Consider the following 21,339-nt stretch of genomic DNA (forward strand, 5'->3'; position numbering starts at 1 on the left):
GCTAAGTAACACTTGACCAGTTTTTGGGGATATCTGCATTCAGTTTTATCCCAAAAACATAAAAATGTAAAAAAATATATATATATTACAAATAAAAGGGAGGGGGGGGGGGGGAAGGCAAAAATTGACCAAAGTGTTTTTCCCATAGTAGTAATAAAAAGCTGGATATGGTACATGTGCTGTAACATTTTCCATTGCCTTAACGGATAAGCTAATATATTACACCACAGGGTAGTATTTTGAGGAAAAACAATGCCATTTTGAGAGATAAATCTTAATTAATAACACTGTTTTTTGTTCCAGCTAACTTTGTTGTCATCATTTCACCTGCTAGGCATAAAATGACACACAGAAGGTTGGCCCTTATACCACATTTTATTGTACGCTTTAGCCTATAATGTAGCTAGCTAGTAGGCTACGTACCTCAAGTTTGACATCGACTGTAAGTTTCTTGTTCTTCCACCTATTCCTCTAAATAAACAGAAAAATCCTCAGAATGGATAATAGAGGATATTCTGCACACAGCAAAACATTAGCGCAACGGAACAGAATTTACGACATTTTATGTTTTGAAAACGGGAGCAGATGTCGTCGGGTCGTGTTTTTCAGCACCTCCATTGGGGGCTGAAGAACAGAACACATTCCATACATCAAAATATTCAATCTGGTTTGCCTCGCGGAGCCACACACACAAACAAACAAACAAACACGCACGTGCCTCGCTCAGTGTCAGTCCGCCGGTTCAAAAGCGGCGGGACAATGGGACGATTCATGCCGGGGCGCGCTGGATGCTCGGGACGGAGCGCCCGGGGCACGCCGGAGCTCGTAATAAACGCGGAGACACGTCGGGGAGACATATGGTTTGTGTTTGGCAAGAAGAAACAACAATCAAATACGTTGATCCTCCCCTTCTTGCTGCAAGGATGACTGCTAATATAAAAGTCTGTTCTGTCTAATCATGATTTAGGACGGGGTAATTACCTCCGCTTTCTCAGGATGGAGTAGCGTGCACAGAATTGCACGCTTTCCACAAGGCTATCACGACAGGGGGGGGAAAAAAAAAATCCCATTTTATCTGTGAAACATACTCATTTTTGACTAGAACTGCTGAGACTATTTTAGAAAAAGGAGTAGAAAATAAATCGATTTCATCAAAACTAATAAAAGGTTTCAACCTTTTTCACGGTTACGGAAATGCATACACGACAACGGCGAGAGCCGGACCCTCGTCGTTGTTAGCCGAGGGGACCGTACGAGAAGTGAAGGTTGACACACGTAAGCTTTTCATCACCAAGACGTGAGTAATAAAGCAATCGAAACGATATGAAATGTTGTTCTTAACAGTCGCAGTTAAAGTGTTGAGATGATTCACTTGTCAGATAAGAACGATCTTAAGCGCTCATCCAGCTCAGGAAATGGGAAAATGTTCTCCATAACACACTTTTTATAGGCTTCAAGAACTGAATCCCTTTTTCAGCCGAGAGATTAAGTACTTCACAAAAGCCTCATTTGTGCTTCACTGCATCAAAATAAGCAAATAATAAGCACAATATTTCAAGCACTCCACATGCAGACTGGCTAACGGTTAGCTTGTTAACAGCCAGACGCTAACACCTGAGCCAACAACAGCTCTCAATTACCGACGCCCATGTCACTCACCAGACCAGGCCCCGCCTTTTAAAGCTTCACACACTTCAGTAACAGATACTACAATGGACAAATATAACACCTACACCTCACCTGTACTTTATTATTGGATTGTATGTTGGTATTGTAAAATAGTACAAAATCTATCTTTTTCTGATAACGTGATTAAAACGACGAGATCATTGGTAGAATACTCGGTTCTAAAAAGAGCCGAGAGATGCAGCCTTGGACTTTATTATTGCTAGGGTCCTTCTTTGATAGGGTTGCCCAAACTTTTTCTTACAAGAGCAGCAAACAAACAAAAAAAGTTTTGTCATTCTTTGGCTTTTATTTATAGCAAATATGTGTTGCTTTAGTTTTTGATATGATTGGTGGAAAACAATGAAATGAGAAAGCCAACCAGTGTAATACATTAATAGTACATTGCGGGCAAGCAACACAGGTCATGTCAATTGTAAAAAAAAAAAAATGTATATGATGCAGCCAGGCTGTCAAAAAATGGACGCCTGCCTGGATAGTTAGCACAGCCTTTGGTTTAGGTCCTAAACTTTAGGATTTAGGGCAAACCGGGTTTTCAACTTCAACTAATGAAACCCTTGCAAGTCAGTGGCAATTTTTGGTATGTGCAATATGTGCGGCCCAACAGGGAAATGACTTTCTATTGGCATCATGACAAGTCAATTATTGGGGGTTAGCATGGAGAATTTGCGCCCCCTTATGGAGACATTGTAAGGAGTCATCAAGGATGAAGGGCAAGGAAGTATGACATCTTTGCGTAATGCCAGATTTGTGTTTTTTTTAATTCTGTGTTCCTTAAATTCTGAATATTCTTTGCTGTTGCACTCCGGCGTATTTTTCATCAGCGTGTGTGTCGCATTGAGGGGTCGTTTACACAAGATTGTTTTGAAATAAAAATGAATACAAGCACTATTTTGGAGAGCACTGGTTTGATTCAGGTTAGCTTCTCTGCGTATCGTGTGTGCTAAGGACGCTTCATTAGGCACAACTGCTACATCAACAAATCTGCCTTAAATACGATAACAATGCTCATTTTCAGGTTATGTTCATTATTGTGGTTGTAAATCTGTACTGTATCCCGTCAATATTTTTTGCATTTACAATAAATCTAAAGCATTAAAAGCAGAAAAGGTCTAGTCTTAGAATAAAAAATAAAATCTCAAATTTGTGTCTTAAAAATCAGATTTCAAATTTGAATAAATTATTTTCCGCTTCAATTGTAGAAAATGAAATCTATTTTTTGTTTTCACCTTAGAGAGCAGATTCAACGTAAGTTGGTCCAGACTGAGTCAAATTTGCAATATTTGACAGTATTATTTAAAATGTAAATTGACAGTGAATTGCCAGCTACTGAGGTCACAATACCACAGCAGCACGGACGGCTATTTCATGGCATGACATACAGCACAGTTGTTGCTTTATCACAATTTACTGTAAAAATATTGACAGTGTAAATGGTGCAAAGCCAGTAGTTTACCCTAAATTTAGAGCCAGCAATTCAACAGTGAGAAGTTTATCTCTTTTTTTGGTATTTTGACCATTTTTAATTTTCTATAAATAAATGATAGTATGTTGCGAGTTGTTTAGTAGTAGTCGTAGTTTCTCTCCGATGACTTTTGTAAATGTATCCCTTTATGTTCACAGCAATGTTAGTGGAAGTCAACTGGATTTTGAGCTTCAGAAGACATTATTATTATTATTATTATTATTTTAGTCAAACTCGAATTAGGGACCATTTCACACATTCCGCTTGACTGGACCTATCCCAGCTGACTTTGAGCAATAAGCAGGGTACACCTTGGATTGGTCGCCAGATAATCACAGAGACAAACAAATTGACATTCACGTCTATGGGACATTTTACAGTAATAATTAACATAATATGCATGTTTTGGGGATCTTGGAGGAAAGTGGAGTGCATTTCAGTTTGTAGTTGGTTTTTTTTTTTTGGTTTTTTTTACTTTACTCCAGTCAAGCTTTCTATACTTTTACCTTTTTTTTCTCTTCTTTTTTTTTTTTTTTACACGAGTATCGATAGTTACATTTAAACAAGTCGGCTCTTTCCCGTTTCGGTTTCCTACCTTGCATGGGAGGGAACGTGAAGCAGGAGCGCGGAGCTTTGGCGGCCACATGCGCTTTTACGCCCGGCGTGGCGGCAAAGTCGCCCGGCCGCTTGGCGTCGGAGTCCTCCTGGTGCTGGATGTGGTGATGATGGTTGTGATGGTGGTAAGCGTGACCTCCTCCGAAGCCGGTGGCTCCCGCACGCCGCGCCCACGTGTCCGGTCGGCCGACGCCGTGCACGGCCGCGAAGTCGCCGAACATCGGCTGGCAGTGGCTCACCATCCCGGACTGCGCTGGTGCGGAGTTCTGCATCGGAAACGCTTCCGAATAGTTGCTACCTGAGAGGTGCAAAAGCGGTTACTTTGGGGGTAGTTTTTGGGGGGAGGTGGGATGCATTGATCGGCACCTCATTGTCAGCGTTTAAAGAGGTGGGGGGGGGGGGGCGGCTTTTACGCGTGTGCGTGCATTGGCGGGTAAATTGCAAGGACGTGTGAATCTGATCGATAGCATCCTCTGTGCTGCGCGCGAATCAGCATCATTTCTCTCTCTCTCTCTCTCTCTCTCCCTTCGTGTGTATGTTTCCCTCTATTTTTTCCTTCGGTTTTTCTGATTGACACCAGATATGTGGACCGGGCTGCAGCATTCGGGCGCACCAATGACGATCCGAGGCTGAGATTTGTGTGTGTGCGTCCGTTTTTGCTCTCACGCGTGTGCTTTTAAAACATGATAGCCTACTGTACATTTGAATTAGCCAATTTTAGGGGCGCGGTGGGGGGGGGGGGGGGTGCTCAATAATGAGCAAATATTATGACTCTTAATTGTGTAATTGTGCCGGTTAATAAACATATTTTAAAAGTTTAAATCAGATAATTATTATAAAGGTCGTATTCTAATGTGCAGGTTTACACATAATAATGTGTATCTGTGTCTCAATATTTTTTGTTTAATTTGGCTTTTTGGTAAATAATGTAAAATGTTTAAAACGATCACGAAAATGATCAACAGATTTTGTGATCACAAGTTTTTTTTAACACAGCACGAGCTTTTTGCTTTCTTTACATGACTCTAAATGAGTTCTACGCGCAGTTCATCATTCAATGAATATTAAGATGACTGAAAAGTGGCATAATCGCCCACTTTGGATTTCGCCTACATGCGTTGTCGTGCAGCGCCATCTAGCGGCTGCGTCGTCAAAGACACACACAGGCTACAGACTGGAGTTGATGCTGCGTTTTGGTGCTGTGGGAAATCTGAAAAAAAGAAAACAAAAGAATGCCACCGATTGTTTATCCTGATTTTGTGCACACCAAGGACTCGGATTAAAATGTTGGACGTTTTTTCTCCCATTTCTTGACTGCCAGCCAGACTGAAAACAGGACCAAAGAATACTTTAAAAGTATGTTTGTGTGTCGCGGATTTTTTTTGTTTCTTTAAATCTTGTGAGCACCCCAAAACTCAGGAGTTTACACATGCAATCTGTTCCTGATAAAGGACAGTAAATTTACGGGAGAAGTCATTTTTTTATTTGCAATATCGTAACTTTTCTTTGTAACTGTAAATTTAGCTAGCTCACATGGTACTCGTTTCCCTAAAAATCCCTATTACACATTATATACCTGAGAAATCTGACCAAATAAAATGTTTTTTCTTCTTCTTCTTCTTTTTTTCTGCATGTGCACCCTTTAACATTTCATCACAAATATACAAGCATAAGAATACGAAAGGTTACCGTGTGCTTTCACTCACTCACAGGCACTTGGTTTAGCAGTAACATGTAACACTTCAATACGCTGTACAGGTTAAAATTGACCTTCCACTAAGTGCCATGGTTGCATTGCATAATTTTTCACAGAATACAATATTTAGCTTGGAACATGCAAAAAATTAGCTTTTAGATTTTTGAGGGTTTCAAAAGCTATACAGACGACCGCATAGGTTTATCCAGGGCCTGCATTTAGCTGGGATACATTTATATTTTTTTAGATCCCTTTCAAATTCTCTAGGTAAGAATATCTTCATTGTCACACGTACAAAGAAATTGAAAAGAATAGAACATTTTACTTTGGTAGCCTAGCGTCGTTAGCATTTTGGATGGCCGCATAGCTTTGTCCCAAGCTTGCATTTTGGAATTTTGGAAATCGGACTTGACTCACTCTGGATAAGTCTGGTGACTTTGGTAGCAAAGTGCATTTTCAATTTTGGGATATGGGACCAAAAACCTCAGAAATATAAATAAAAAAGAATTTTCAAACTCTGGTTAACATGATTTTCATAGCATCGCTTAACATTTTGGACAGTCACATAGAATTGTTCCAAGCCTGCATTTACATTTGGAATACAGCACACCCAACAATCCCTTTAACTTCTTTGGATACCATGACTTTGTTAGCATAGCATAGCATTTTGGACAGTGGCATGGCTTTAAATAAACTCTGCATTTATATTGATTAATTTGTGGATTTTGATGTAAAACAAAACTATCTGGAAAAAAATGCAACGTCAGTAGCATAGCTTAGCATTTTGGCTCAAAATAAAAATCTTTTTCATGGCCGCATAGCTTTAGGCCTATGTTACTCGTACAATTGAATTCAAACGACTGTTTGTCTATGCTGCGCTGTAATTGGCCATTTTGAAGTTTTAGGGGGTGTGGCTTAGCGTAGGATCATTTCCTGTCACATTTTTACGAGCACTTCACAGCTTTTAGCACACAAAAAAGAAAACACTTTGAAAACAAACAAGTTCTAATGGGTTGGTGAGTTATTTGTGGAGGCACATCGTTTTTGCAGCAGGGTTACCCCTCACTGCGTATAAGGCATACTTGGTTGGCACCCCCAAACTAAAACCTCGACGGCAGGAGCGTCACAGCATTCCGAAGCCTTTGGCGTAAGTGATTGCCTTGAGGAGCCGCTCTCGCAGTTTCTCCTTGGAGGAGTATTCCGGAAGGAGCAGCGCGTTGAAACAGGTGTGCGAAGTCGGCAGCCTGCGAGACAACACAGACCCATGGGAAGGACGTGTGATGTGGTATGCGTTGGATTGGGGGACTACTTCTTTCCAAAAAATAATGTGAAGGTGGAATGTGTTATGCTTTGGATCATCGCCTGTTTCTCTCCATAGATAGATGTTGGACATAAGATGTTGGTATGCTTTGGACCATGTTCCTTTACGTGTAAGTTACTTCACTAATAGAATGGGAGGGTGGTTTGGCGCTGTCTAATGAAAGGAAAAAAAAAAAGCCGATTCGTACCTGTCAGTGTCCGAGCCATTTTTGGCAATGATCATTTTGAGCTTGCCGAGCCCGCCGACCGGCGCTCTGTCCGTGCCGGTGGTGAATTGAAGAAACAGCCTCTTCTGCTCCTCTCCGAACGAGTGCAGCGTTTCCCAAAAATCCCTATTAAAAAAAAAACAACAACTATCTTTTCAATTGTATTTCTACAAAGTCTGCTTGCTAACACATAGTTGGAAACATCACAGACACGCTAACTGCTAACTAATAGCATTGACGTCGCAGTGATAAAACTCTTAAAGCTACCAACATTTGAACATTGTCGATGGAATGGAGCAACACATAGACCGATAATATAACAGTACTCACAGGTAAGTATTCTTAATTCTCAGTGAAAAACAACTACCATAAATCCTCCAGCATAATACGATATAATACGCCTGCACGGTAATACAGCATCACTGCATTTTACTGAGGAGCAGGCGTGGCAAATCTCAGTACAGAAAGTAAAAACCCTGCCACAGTTTGGCTTTAGTCCCAGGTGCTAGCTAGCTAGCTCCCTAGCTGGCTCGCATGGTACTCGTTTACCTGCTAGGGAGCTAGTTATCTAGCTAGCTAGCATCAGGGGCTAAAGCCAAATTGTGGCTGGGTTTTTACTTCCAGGTGCTAGCTAGCTAGCTAGCTCCCATGGTGCTCGTCTACCTACTTGGGAGCTAGCTGGCTAGCATCAGGGGCTAAAGCCAAATTGTGGCAGGGCTTTTACTTTCAGGTGCTAGCTAGCTAGCTAGCTCCAATGGTGCTCGTTTACCTGCTAGGAAGCTAGCTAGCTATCAGGGGCTTAAGCCAAACTATGGCACGGTTTTTAAACTTTCTGGACCTGGATTTGCCACCTCTGCTGAGGAGTCTCCATTTATGCTTGTATTATATTGCCCCCTGGTGGGCAAAGGGGCAGATCACACCAATCACAGCGAAGTGACTTAATCACGATGCACAGATTATTATTTACATTCTATTACACAACAAACAGCTGGAATGGACTGATGTCACTTTCATTCATTTCAATGGGGAAAGACGACTTGAGGTACAACTGTTTTGGAACAAACACAACTCCTATCTCAAGGCATTGCTGTATTTCCTTGAGAAATCTGAAGTCAAACTTACTTGATAATTTGCGTGTCTTTGCTATAGCCGCCGTCATATTCGACCGACTTCTCCAGGGCCTCAAAGTCAAGTTTCTGTTTGACCACGAGATTAGCGGTTTGTAAAAGTAGAAAAACAACAAGAAAACAAAATGACATGATAAAAAGCATGCTTCCTCACCCTGCTTCCACAGACAAGCAGCTCCACTTCCTCAGGCCTGAACAAGTATTTCAATGGCGACTCACTGGTGACCATGAGAAAACCTTTCTTGAACGCACGGAACTGCCTCTCCACGCTCGTGTTTAGGATGTAGTCGGCGTACAGGTCCACAAACTCCTGCAAAAAAAAAAAAATAATTTTTCTGTGTGTGTTAAGCTTGAAGGTTTACAATTACAGCAACATCTATGCTAGCATGAAGCTAGTGGACTTTAGATAGACAAAATGATATAGTTTGGTGAAGTTTTGGTAATTTCATATCCCGAATTTTCACTTATAGGTCTGGAACGTATCACCCGGGCCGCGGTTCTCTCTATTTCCTGTTACCTGTCTGTTCTCCTTGGAAACAGGAACGTCTTCTGCTTTCTCCTTTAGGTCGTACAGCACAGGGCTTCCGAAAAGGTCTGTGTGTGAGATCTGGAAAGTCAGCGCCATGTCCGCCTCCACATCGCCACCGTAGTCCAGCAGCTCCTTCAGACTCTGGTAAAGAACCTGCAACACAAAGATGACTAACATGTAATAGGGCCTCAAGGACTCTAAATTGTCTCTGATTTTACTTTTTACCAAAACACTTATGGTGCGTTTCATTGAAGTCTCTTAATAAAGTGAGTGCACATGGAAGTAAAGAATAGGCAACTGTACTGGATGTGAGTCAGGGAGGTCGCAGAAGGTGCCCCTCTTGCCCATGAGCTTCCTGTAGGCCACCATGGGGAAGTGCACATCCAGAATGCAGTTGTTGTAGATGGCGAGGCCGAGCACGATGCCCACCAGAGTGTACTGAGCTTCGTTCTCAAGGGAGGACGAATTGAACCAGAAGAGCTTGGAGTCGTCATCGTAGGTGAACATCCCTGTACGCAGTCACAAAGTATGGATTGATCAGAGGTGGCAGATCCAGGTCCAGAAAGTAAAAACTCAAGCCACAGTTTGACTTTAGCCCCAGGTGCTAGCTAGCTAGCTCCCATGGTGCTTGTTTACCTGATAGCTGGCTAGCATGAGGGGCTAAAGCCAAATTGTGGCAAGGTTTTTACCTTCAGGTGCTAGCTAGCTAGCTCCCATGGTGCTTGTTTACCTGCTAGTTAGCTAGCTCCTATGGCGCTCGTTTACCTGCGAGCTAGCTAGCATGAGGGGCTAAAGCCAAATTGTGGCAAGGTTTTTACCTTCAGGTGCTAGCTAGCTAGCTCCCATGGTGCTTGTTTACCTGATAGCTGGCTAGCATGAGGGGCTAAAGCCAAATTGTGGCAAGGTTTTTACCTTCAGGTGCTAGCTAGCTAGCTCCCATGGTGCTTGTTTACCTGCTAGCTGGCTAGCTCCTATGGCGCTCGTTTACCTGCGAGCTAGCTAGCATGAGGGGCTAAAGCCAAATTGTGGCAAGGTTTTTACCTTCAGGTGCTAGCTAGCTAGCTCCCATGGTGCTTGTTTACCTGATAGCTGGCTAGCATGAGGGGCTAAAGCCAAATTGTGGCAAGGTTTTTACCTTCAGGTGCTAGCTAGCTAGCTCCCATGGTGCTTGTTTACCTGCTAGTTGGCTAGCTCCTATGGCGCTCGTTTACCTGCGAGCTAGCTAGCATGAGGGGCTAAAGCCAAATTGTGGCAAGGTTTTTACCTTCAGGTGCTAGCTAGCTAGCTCCCATGGTGCTTGTTTACCTGCTAGCTGGCTAGCTCCTATGGCGCTCGTTTACCTGCGAGCTAGCTAGCATGAGGGGCTAAAGCCAAATTGTGGCAAGGTTTTTACCTTCAGGTGCTAGCTAGCTAGCTCCCATGGTGCTTGTTTACCTGCTAGCTGGCTAGCTCCTATGGCGCTCGTTTACCTGCGAGCTAGCTAGCATGAGGGGCTAAAGCCAAATTGTGGCAAGGTTTTTACCTTCAGGTGCTAGCTAGCTAGCTCCCATGGTGCTTGTTTACCTGCGAGGGAGCCGGGTAGCTAGCTAGCTAGCATCAGGGGCTAAAGCCAATTTTTTTTTATTTTATTTTTTAGCTAAAGCCAAACTGCGGAAAGGTTTTTTACTCTCTGGACCTGGATTTGCCACCTCTGGGATTGATTCAATCACAGCAGCAGATAGATGAGAGCATCTACATTTTCTTCATTGAAAACTCAAAACCACAATCAAATATTCTGTTGACTGAGTGTAAATAGTTGTATATCTCTGTGTTAGACCTAAGATTGAACGTAGGGCTGGGTATCGATTCTAATTTCCTCAATCGATTCGATTTTTCCATTCACAAGAGTTCAGTATAGAAAAAAATTGCCCGATTCGATTCGATTCACTTCAATGCAATCCGGTATTGATTCATTATGGAGCATAAATTATTCTTAAATATCAACGGCATGATTAAAAACGGCAAGAAAATTTAATTCCAAATGAACTTTTGCGGAGGCAGTAACTGGTTAAATGATTTAGTTCATTAATGAAAGTAACACGTGTTATAATTACTTAAGTGTTACACAAACATTGACATCAGCAAGGATGAGATGGAAATATTTTCATAATTCTAATTCAATAATTGTCAATATATATTAAAAAGATTCTGAATTGTCTGAGAGTGCAATAAGTCAGGTCTTTCTTAAATGTAAGAAAATACTTTTAAATTCATGTCAACAGTAAATTTCAAGAAAACAGTAAGATACACAAAACAATTAGACTTAAAAATTCAATTCAATTCTCAATTTATGGGAAAAGAGATTAAAATAATAAATACATGGAAAGTCAAAGGAAAATCGATTTGTTATTGATTACTCGATTTTTTTTAAACGCAGCCCTAATTGACAGGTGACCCGTCCAGGTTGTCGGCTCCCCTGTGATCGACTCACCGATGTCGGGATTGAAAATTTCCTCCAGGACCAACAGGAAGAACTCCTTGGAAACGCCACCCTCGTCCACGCCTTGCTCGCCCTCAAACTCGACAAAGAGTTGCTTCTTCAGGTCGGACGGGTTCTCCATGGAGATCATCTCCAACTGCATCGTAGGTGAAAATGGTAAATGGGCTTTCACTTGGGACATTAATGCCCACTATTTCGATTCTAAAAAAATAATCAGTAGTGACGAGCACTACTTTCAACATTTATACCCATTTCAATGTGTAACAGCAATCTGAGATGAACTGCAATTAGTTCTGTCACTATCAAATATTTTTAGATCGATTATTAAATTGATGAATCGACTAATCTGATTTATTTTAATTTTGCATTAAAGTGTATTACAAAAGCATTTTCCCCCCTGATTACTGTTTAGTAACCAGCGATTGGTGTTTATTTCGTACTTCGTATTCGTGTAGTGTAAAAAAAAAGAAGAAAAAAGGTGATTGATGTACTATGTTACCGCTTTGGTCATTGTTTTCCAAAGTAAGAACAGATGTTTGCAAATGCCGTATTTTGATTAAACACAGAAGATCAGTCTTCTTCCATTAACAATTGCTGTTGATTTGCTGAAATCTGAGGATTTGGACCATTTTAATAAAAAAAATGGCTCCAAACGATTACTCGTTAAAATAGCTGTCCATTAATCTGGTAATCGATTACTCGTCGATTAATTTTGCCGATCGCAGTGCCTCACCCTGACGAGCGCATCGTCGATGATGTGGTCTCGCCGCACTTTGAGCTTGAGGTAAGGGCTGGGCTGCTGTCCCTGGACCATGCTGTAGAGGGCGGTGAGGCGCCGCTCGCTGTACATCCTGATCCGGTTGTCGTAGTACAGCCCCTGGTTCTTGGTGACGACGTTAAGGACGAACGGGCAGGTCTGGAAGGAGAATTTGCTTTCTGCGTCCACCTTGAAAAAGGTGAAGTCCTTGTCCATCTCCACCACGTCGTTCAGAGACTCGTTGACAAAGTCCTCAAAAGGGATGAGGGGCTTCCTGCTGTCGATCGGCCGGACCCCGAGTTCTTTCTCCAGCAGGTCCACCTGAGGGCCCTTCTTATAAAGCCGCTCCTCGCCCAGAAGCTCATGCAGGCTGAGCGCGTCCGAGTCGGCCGCGTCGCCGCCGTCGTCGTCGTCGTCATCGTTGTGCTCCGCGTCCACATCGCCGCCCACCACGCTGGCGTAGAAGACCACCTTCAGGCATTTGCACGCCGCCACCACCGTGTCATCTTCGTTGACCAGGTGCTCGCCGTTGTACTCCCGGCTGAGCACGGTGTAGGTGATGAGCTGCTGGAAGGTCTCCATCATGCGGCGGATGTGCGGGAGCTCATACCCGGACCACAGCTTGCACAAGCGGGTCAGGGCGGCCACCGGCAGCGCGCTCATGGCCTTGCACAGCTGCGGCAGCGCCGTCTCCAGGTACTCGGGGCTGTGTAGGTTGTGATTCTCCAACAGGATGACGAAGATGTTCAGGTAGTCCGGATTGGTCTCGCACACCTCCAGGTACTCCAGGTCCAGCTCCACGTTGGGTGTGAGGTAGAGGAGCGCGTTGGCCAGGGCTGTCTCGGCCTGCTCGATTTTTTCAAGTCGCTCGTAGACGCGGCGCACGGACTCGATGTCCACGGTGACTTCGGGGGATGCGCCCGGCCGATCCCAAGCGCCGTCTCTCGGCTCGGTAGAGTCGGGGTCATTCCGACGGAAGCTTTTTATCAGGGAATTGGCGTTGGAGAACACCCGGCCAACAACGCGGATGAGGGCGGAGTAGTCACCTTCTTCTTCGCACACAGTCAGAATCATGCAAATTGTGTTCTCTGTGAGGTAATGGACATCTGCAGCAAAACAACAAGAGAATACGAAAATGAACAAACTGAAAACTTGCTCTGGGTGTTTCGTGGCTCAAATCCAGGCGGTAGCATTCCGAACATTTGTACAAATGCAATTAGAATCATTTACCAAATAATGTTCACTCATATGCTCCCAAAAACGTATAAATATGTTCTATTTTAAATATGGCCATGCTCCCAAAGACATCTTTAGACGTTTTATTTTTACGCTAGAGCATAGATGCAGCCTCTGAACTGAAGAGAATGCATGAAGCAATGGTAGTAATTACAAACACAACCAGCAGGTGGCAGCAGAGTATAAGAGATCAACCGGGCCATGTTGCAACAAGCTCTTTTCCCCATTGTTTAAGAACATTTTTGTGAATAATAATGAAACTTAGCTATATTCTAATGCTATAGTCGGGAGCAAAGGGAGTTGCTTCAGTGAAATAGGCTGCGAGTTAATTGAAGACTGAATTTGTATCGATGTTTAGGAAAACATGTTGCGGTAACGTTCACTGTAAACTTGTAAATCATCTACCATGTTTTAGGGCTGGGCAATAAATCTAATGAATTCAATGAATCGAAATCGTTGAACATTTGCTAAATCGTGAAAACGAGTTTTGTCTTCTAGATTATTAAAAGATGTTTTTTATGTTCTGTTACATCCAAATGTTATTGTCAGTTGTAATTTTGTGGCAAATACTCGATGGGTGCTTTACAAGATGTGTTTTACGGGCTGCATGCAGTATGCAAATTGCTAAAACATTAAATACGTCTTATATGGAATTGTATGCTTTTATCTGAATTTGACCAGTCAGCCGCCAACTAAAATGTGCACCGCCATCCAATTAATTAATTAACTAGCTAATATATTGAGTTTGCTTATTTTGCTGCATGAAAAATGTAATTCTTTCATTAGGTAATAAAAATGTCATCTCTTTAGGTACATGTTAAATATCGCAAAATAATATCGATATCGCTATATTCAGCAACTATATCGCATTATTTTCCAATATCGTGCAGCCCTTAATTGTGGCATTTAAGCGCAAACTATGAATGTTAAGTTTATGTTAAAACTGATTTAGAATCAGTATACATTATTGTTGTCTGAACATTTTGCACAGGGATTATTTTTATAACTCCAAATCAACTTTGCTTACAATTTTTGTATTATTACTTTTTTTTTTTTTCAAAACTCAAAATCAGCTCCACAATACCTGAGAAATCCTCCTTGACATCCACAGCCTGAATGTCATATTCCGTTTTGAGATCGCAGAGCCTGCCGTTCGCCTTGCACAGCTCCAGCGCTCGGACCGCCGCCGCGTTTTTATCCAGCGGTCGGAAACGGCCACAGGAAGCGCAGAACTCGTTGTCACAGTCGTCATTCCCGCAGCCGTCGGTTAACTGCCGAAAGTAGCGCTCGATGAGATTCTTTGCTGCTGATCTGTTCCTGAGGACAAAGATATTTAGTAGCGTTTTTAGTCTCATTCGCATTTGTCCGCATTTCAAGAAGTGATACCTCGATTATGAAGTGAAGTGACTTACATTCGGCTGGATTACGAAACCTTCTACAGGTCCAGAGGACAATACCCCTGAAAGAAAAATTATATTACTATTATATACGGCATGCAAAAAAAAAAAGAGAATATTATGAAAACACAACACGCTGGCTGGAGATGCTGTTTCGGTCGTCGTAGCAAGTTTTGCTCAGACCAACCAAAGCACAGAAAACTGCCGGCATTGTTAAGGGTCAGCAGTCTGGTCATGTGAGGATGAATTTGAAATAAACAGTCCCAATGCTAATATTGTTTGGGTCTCTGGTTTTCCAAGTGTGGCTAGCTGCCTAGCAGTAAACTAAAGAATCATTGTCTGCAGTTACACTTTTAAGTTCAGTAAAATTGCATTGGATCTTTACAAACTTCCTGACTTTAGGTAAACATTGGTTTTCGATAACTTTTATATGCAATGTGGTTAAAGTTACATGGGCCAGCATCACTGGGCAAATTTTTGTTTGACACGGCAACACAGAGGCGCAAATCTGATTGGACAAAAATATCTCCATGAGTAGACAAGACTTAGCTGTAATTGTGTTTTTGGTGTATGTTACTTTTTCAAAAATAACACCAACATACGATGTAAGAATTATAAACAACAAATTGTACCTACTGGCTCTTTTGTGGACATTTTTGGCCAACAGAAACAGTTGGAAAAACGACATTTTCCTAATCTTTAAAACTTGACACCATTTGTTAATTTTTGGACAGGGGAGTAACATCTCGTGATGTTATTATAAAATAGCCACACATAAACTGAAAGGGCTATCGAATCTAACTTGACCCTTGTTTTTAAAACAGATTCTAATGTTTATTTTTCACACACGCGTCAACAACAACATGCTGAGTCCCCAACCCGTGACGTCACGCTGGGAACGTGACATTTTCAGTCGACTTTCTGCCGGAACAAACACAACGAAAAATGTCGAACAGAACCACGCGTTCACGGTAGTTTGACACACATTTAATCACACTCGCAGTCACAAGACAGCAATTGTAAAACGTGAGTAGGCGAGAAGTGCGCTTGTGTGTCCGTGACACTGCAAAAACATACTTTTTAGCGGCATGCCGTCCACTCACTGCTTATTTTCGTCGCTACGGTTTTTTTAAAAACAAAACCAACTTAATTCTGCATAAGTAAAGGCAAATTAAACTGGTGGTAAAACGTGACAACAACTTCAAGGTGAGCTACTTTTTCTTAAATCACCACAAACATCTCTACCATCTTGTCAGTGCAAGCGTGACACGACCCCAGCATGCAATGCGCAGACCCTCACCCCCCCCTCCCGTACCCACGAACCAGGAGGAGTTTCATCATTTATTTGCGTTGATTATTTAATGGGGATTATTATTTAATTCCCAGATTGATGTACTTATTGTACTCAATTCATTTTTGCATGTAATATTTATGTGATTTATTTACAAGTATTTAATTACTCCGACAACTGTACCATTTGTTAAAATATTGTAAAATATGCCATTTTTGGTTGAGTTATTTTGTTGTATTTACGATCATTCTTTTTCTTATCATTGTTATATTATGTATGCTGCCAATATGTTAGTTTTATGTTAACACCAGTTAAAAAATATATATATACAAAAAAATATTTTAGAGCGTGCCCAATTCTGCAGTCTTCTATATAGACACTTGGGGTCGCTGTAAGCAAACATAAAAAATAAAAAAGTGCTTCAAACTGGCAGAAAAATGATTGGCCACACCGCATACTATGATTGGACCTCAGTGGATGTTACTGTATATCTATACAATATACACATTCAAATCTCATTATGCACACAGTGAAGCATTTACATATTCCATGCATGATTGCAAGGGGCAACATAAAAATGTGGCTCCTTTCATCATCATTGCATTAGTATGTATTGGAAGTCATTAGTTACCATTTTGCTCTCAATTAAGGTGGTTTCAATATCATAAGGCATTCAGCTGGTCCCGCCGAAAATGAATTATTATTTATGTATCTGAATGTTGGCAAAGCATAGCCAGTGGTTCTTAGAGTTTAATAAACAACGTGTTTTTACAAGTGTTCACCTTTAAGGCAATTTAATATTGCTGCTTCATAAAGATTGTGGTAATATTTTATTTTGAGATAGCCGATTAGTGTTTCCACATCCCCCCCCCCCCCTCCATTTTTTAATTACACTGATATTGGAATTTAAGGGAGATGTCTTCCACCCCAATATATTATTTATGCAGGGGCTTCTCTGCTGGCCTACAGACTATCAGGAGCACTGACCTACATTTACAATCGAAAGTAATTTGTGAAATTGTATTCATTTATTCCCAGCAGTCTATTATTTTCATTTTGTCGTGTTTCTTTTGGCTGCGCTGCTTCAAATCAATGTGGATGTTGTCTTTTTTTTTGTCCAATCAGATTTCAGTTTAAAGTGTTGCCATGACAATCCAATCTTCTTCTCTTTTTTTTTTGTCCAATCAGATATCGGCCTCTATGTGTTGCTATGTCAATCTAATCTGCCTGTAAAATCAGTTGAGCTGGCACATGTCACATAAACTATATTAGCAGTTTTAACCAATCAAAATCTGGCTGGTCGGTCAGAGCAAAACTCTTGTTAACTTTGGCTAGCAAAACATGGCTGTATAGAAATGTGCACACAATGCATTTAATAATCAGCATGTCTGGTGGGTATGATTTGGATTTGATTTACGTTTTTTCTTATCTCATTTTCAAGTGCAACAACATGACTATATTTTTCCCCTTCCTGACTTTTCAAGGTCGGAATGCAATCTCACATGCACCTCACTCCTCAATCTTGGTGATATTTGGAATTCTTCTCCACGCCAAGAACTCCTCCATTTTTATTATTTATATTTCTTGGGATTCACTTTTGACGAATCATGCCTTGGGAAAGCTGACGGCGTTTTATAACCTAATGGTTTTATTGAACTGATTCCATGTTGTCTTTTCAGGACGACTTCCAATAGCATCAGGCTGCATTATTACAACACGGTGTTGTTGCATATTGGGGAAATACCTGGAATAGTCAAGCCTTATATGATGGGATCGATGCCCAGGAGACACTTCTTTTTGATTCCGTTCTATTATTCCAGCTGTGCACAAGTGTTTAATCAAGCAGCCTGCGACCCAAAGTCCTTGGGATTGATTTCCCATCTGGAACAATTTTCATTGGGGAAATAGTTGCACAAAACATCACAGTCATGTCAGATGTCACTGAGCTCATGAAGACTCTGTTCAGTGTTCGTTTTGCTTTTTCTTTAGCTTTTTTTTTTTTTTGGCACAACACCCTCATTTCTGGGAAAAAAATAGACGTCTAAAGTCCTTGACCTTACGCGAAATCTCAATTCAGTAGGCTAAACATTAACTATTTATTTTCATTTGGTATGATTTGATGTTATTAAAATGGGGGCATTTATAGTTGATGAAATTCCTAATGTTAGCGTTAGAAGCTACAGACAATATTGCAACACCCGTATGTGGTTAAAAGTTAACAAACACAGTTGCTGATCCTCTTCAATTGTTATTATACCCACGAGCGGTAACAGAATGCGTTTCCATTCAAGACCACTCCTACCCTTTCATCTGAAATCTTCTTTTGCTCCTTTAACTTATGACAGAGCAAATACAATTTGTTCACGATTCCAAAATGCTTGTTGTGAAGTCAGCCGAGTTGAGTCCACTACCACTATACAGCGTTTGTAAACATTTGCTCCCAATTTAAAGTAATCAGCTGCTCGTGTCATGCAAACTCGTAAGAAGGGCCCCACGCATCTCAAGGCACCACTGTATTTCGCTTTGAAATCCGACCATTTAACTCAATGGCCCCCCCCCCCGTCAAATTGAATAAAAATGTTTTTGTACTTATAGCTCATTCCTTCCCCTGCATCGGAAAATACGCTTCTGTTCGGCCCGCTAACTTCCTGTGGACAGGAACATAACTCTGAGAATACCGCGTGGCAGTCGCGGGGGCAGCCGGGCTGGGCTCGGGTCTCACGTTTCCTGCCAAGAGTGACGATCTACACAAACTAATGCTAGCCCGTTAGCTCATGGTAACCTACGGGCTATGCTAGCTAGTTAGCCGCATCCAGGTTGCTTGCAGATCGACAAATGGGGCGGGCCAAAGTCAGCATCCTTCCCGAAGTTGGGAAAAAAAAGGGGACAAGCCCCAAATAAGCTAAAAGTTGTCCTCCGGGCGGGCGGAGTGAGGACATGGATGAAAAGGAGCTGTTTTCGCGAGGAAACTAAAACGCCGAACCAGGGGGGGCGGAAAAGAATGATCACCTAGCCGCTAGCTCGAGTTGTTTTGCCCCGCCGTGCAAGAGAAAAGTTGTGGCGTCGCTTCCCACCCCTTCCCCCAAATCAGAAGCCTTCGTCGGCCATGGCGAGCCGCGAAGAAGCCGCCGCGTCCAAAGTCAAACCGAAGAAGAAGAAGAGTAAAAAGGAGAGTAAAACCCGCAGCGTTCACGCCAACATCTTCAGCGAAGATGACGACAACCCCAACCGACACTACGCCGATAACAAAATCAAAACGACCAAGTACACGGTGCTCTCCTTCCTGCCAAAGAATCTCTTCGAGCAGTTCCACCGCTTCGCCAATGTTTACTTTGTCTTCATCGCGTTGCTCAACTTCGTACCGGTGGTCAACGCCTTCCAACCTGAGCTCGCCCTGGCCCCGGTGGTCTTCATCCTGTCGGTCACGGCTATCAAGGACCTGTGGGAGGACTACCGGAGACACAGGTCCGACAAGGAGATCAACCACCTGGACTGTCTTGTCTACAGCAGGCGAGTAACAGAAGTCCATTGAAAAAAAACTACTGTTTTCAAAGTTGCTTCGTAAAAGTTTTCTATTCCCATCCTCCAAAACAGTTTTCAAAGTTCCGAATTTTCTAACAATGTTTGCCACTTCTGTATATTGGTAGCCTACTGGTATGATTTTTTTTCTTTTTTTAGGCCGACTCCGATATATGGCAGAACAAAATTCCGATATTGTATGCAAAATAACAAACAACTTATTTTTTGGTGCCTTAACACTTGTAACAATGAAGATATGAATTGCAGGCAGAACTTTTGACTGTTTTACAACACTTCGTCCTTTAGTATTTGTTTAACTTTAGAAGAGAATCAACAAGATTTATTTTGCTGATTTTTGTTTTGGGCAATATTTGAATGTCATTACCTCATTCACTGCCATTGACAGCTATATATGTCAACAATTTATTTTAACTATTTTTATGAGTTTAACTTTTTTCCCCCAATTTTTGTTAACTAGAGTATGTAAACCTAGAATTTTTTTAGAACATATATAAAATGTGTGATTAATCGTGAGTTAACTAGTGAAGTTATGCGATTAATTATGATTACAAATGTTAATCGCCTGATGCCCCTAATTTTTAATAATCGTTTCTTTAAAAAAAATATATATATTTTTTTAATAATGTTTTTTTTAAGAAAATATTTTTACAAATTAGGGGCGTCGGGCGATCGCATGACAAGTTAACTCACGATTAATCACAAATTTTATATCTGTTCTAATAAAATAAACTAATAGAAATAGTTTTTGACGTCTATAGCCGTCAATGGCAGTGAATGAGTTAATAAGCGGTTTGGGAAAATCCTTGTCTTATGGTTTTGGCTAACGTTTTAAAAAATGCAAACAAAAATCAACCTTTGTTGTCGATTTCTTAAGCGATAATATCAGCCGATTAATTGGTCGGGCCCTAGTTTATCTTGAACAACTTTCAAACACAAAATAGCTTTTTCTTTTCTGTCACATTGGACTTACCAAATATTTACAACTCAAAAACGAAACTAAAATACCTTGTTTTCTAAGAACAAAATAGCTGTTTTTAGTAGACATATGAGCTTCACCTATTATTTATATCACTTTAAAAAGGGAAACAAAAATGCAGTACCTTGGTTTCTAACAGTAATTAGTGATGTATGCTAAATTAGCATTTCCAATAGGGATGTTCGATATCACGTTTTCTTTTCAGGCTCATACCAGTACGAGTACTCAAGAGTTGAGTACTCACACATACCAAGTAAACAATACACACAGGTGTCAAACTGTGGTCTTCCATGGCCAGATTCCTTTATGTTTTAGATATTTCCCTCCTCCAACATACCTAATTCAAATGATCAAAAGCGTTATCAGGCTCCTGCAGAATATGCTGACGATATATTGAGTATTGCATATCAGTCCATATTGATAAATATATAAATATTGTTGGTGAGTTGAGCAAGAAATTGTGTTAGCAAATACTCTAAATGTATACATTTTGCTAGCAACACAAAATAATGCACTCCAAGCATTAATACGTTAATATCCAGTGTCCTCAGTTCTCCGCCTGTGTTTGTGGGGTGTTCCAACCCTAATGAAAGCGTGGCTGTGGCATAATTCACTCCAGTCAAAAGGCTCTGTGTTTTTACTTTTTTTTTTTTTTTTTTTTTTTTTTTTTTAGCTTTAAGCCCTTCTTGCATGCAACTCCATCCAGGTGACGGCGCCGCCTACGTGGCAGGCAGTGCGCAGGAAGTTCTTGCTTGTATCCCAAAATGCTAATATTTACAAAAAGTTGAGATAATGGAAAGCATTGATGTTTGCGCTCGTCCTCCCGTTTGAGAGATTTAGTCTGGCGGGGGTTGTGAGTAAACGTGGACTTGAAGCATCCAGTGAAGTTTACAATGAGTAAACACTTGGCTCTTGTTGATGGAACTCCAGTGTGAACTAAACAACCTCTCGCGCTGGCTCCACCTGGAAGAGAAACGGGTGGTCTTTGGACTGGGTTGGTTTTGCAGTGAACTCTGTTT

General features: G+C 41.5%; 3 protein-coding genes across 7 annotated transcripts in view; 1 reads left to right on the top strand and 2 right to left on the bottom strand.

The window, feature by feature from the left end:
* glis1b (GLIS family zinc finger 1b) overlaps positions 1–4,893 on the bottom strand; it is a 90,829-nt gene extending 85,936 nt beyond the window's left edge. Inside the window, exons 1-2 of one of the 2 annotated variants that reach the window (XM_086089178.1) lie at positions 4,880–4,893; positions 3,747–4,064 (exon numbers count right to left, since the gene is read on the bottom strand). In XM_086089178.1, coding sequence (XP_085945304.1) covers positions 3,747–4,038 — 292 coding nt within the window. In that variant the 5' untranslated portion in view covers positions 4,039–4,064; positions 4,880–4,893. Of the gene's footprint in view, positions 1–3,746; positions 4,101–4,879 lie in introns of those variants that run through there. The other variant, XM_086089177.1, reaches the window with a different exon arrangement.
* A 279-nt stretch (positions 4,894–5,172) lies between these two features.
* ube3a (ubiquitin protein ligase E3A) lies at positions 5,173–18,497 on the bottom strand. 4 transcript variants are annotated; one of them, XM_086088498.1, is made up of 11 exons: positions 18,394–18,497; positions 14,529–14,575; positions 14,201–14,433; positions 11,857–12,986; positions 11,115–11,259; positions 8,948–9,153; positions 8,633–8,797; positions 8,270–8,425; positions 8,111–8,184; positions 6,971–7,114; positions 5,173–6,706 (listed from the first exon to the last, which is right to left on the bottom strand). In XM_086088498.1, coding segments are annotated over exons 2-11 (2,376 nt in total). In that variant the 5' UTR covers positions 14,531–14,575; positions 18,394–18,497; the 3' UTR covers positions 5,173–6,585. The 4 variants fall into 4 exon arrangements, with proteins under 4 accessions (XP_085944624.1, XP_085944625.1, XP_085944622.1 ...); XM_086088499.1 differs by lacking the exon at positions 18,394–18,497 and adding an exon at positions 15,759–15,798; XM_086088496.1 differs by lacking the exon at positions 18,394–18,497 and adding an exon at positions 15,617–15,793.
* Positions 18,498–18,701: 204 nt separating this feature from the next.
* Positions 18,702–21,339, top strand: part of atp10a (ATPase phospholipid transporting 10A) — a 28,403-nt gene continuing 25,765 nt past the window's right edge. The window contains exon 1 of the mRNA XM_086088494.1: positions 18,702–19,314. Coding sequence (XP_085944620.1) covers positions 18,911–19,314 — 404 coding nt within the window. The 5' untranslated portion in view covers positions 18,702–18,910. The remainder of the gene's footprint in view (positions 19,315–21,339) is intronic.

Source organism: Leptonotus elevatus, chromosome 11 (genome assembly GCF_054856555.1).
Source record: "Leptonotus elevatus isolate MCC_2025b chromosome 11, RoL_Lele_1.0, whole genome shotgun sequence".
NCBI lineage: Eukaryota > Metazoa > Chordata > Actinopteri > Syngnathiformes > Syngnathidae > Leptonotus > Leptonotus elevatus.

What these genes read in the sequence shown, in the direction of transcription:
- ube3a (XM_086088498.1), bottom strand. An exon ending in TCGACGATGCGCTCGTCAGG is followed by an intron (nt 11,260 to 11,856) that starts GTGAGGCACTGC and finishes CCTACGATGCAG; the next exon opens with TTGGAGATGATCTCCATGGA. An exon ending in AAAGACACGCAAATTATCAA is followed by an intron (nt 7,115 to 8,110) that starts GTAAGTTTGACT and finishes TTTTTTTAATAG; the next exon opens with GGATTTTTGGGAAACGCTGC.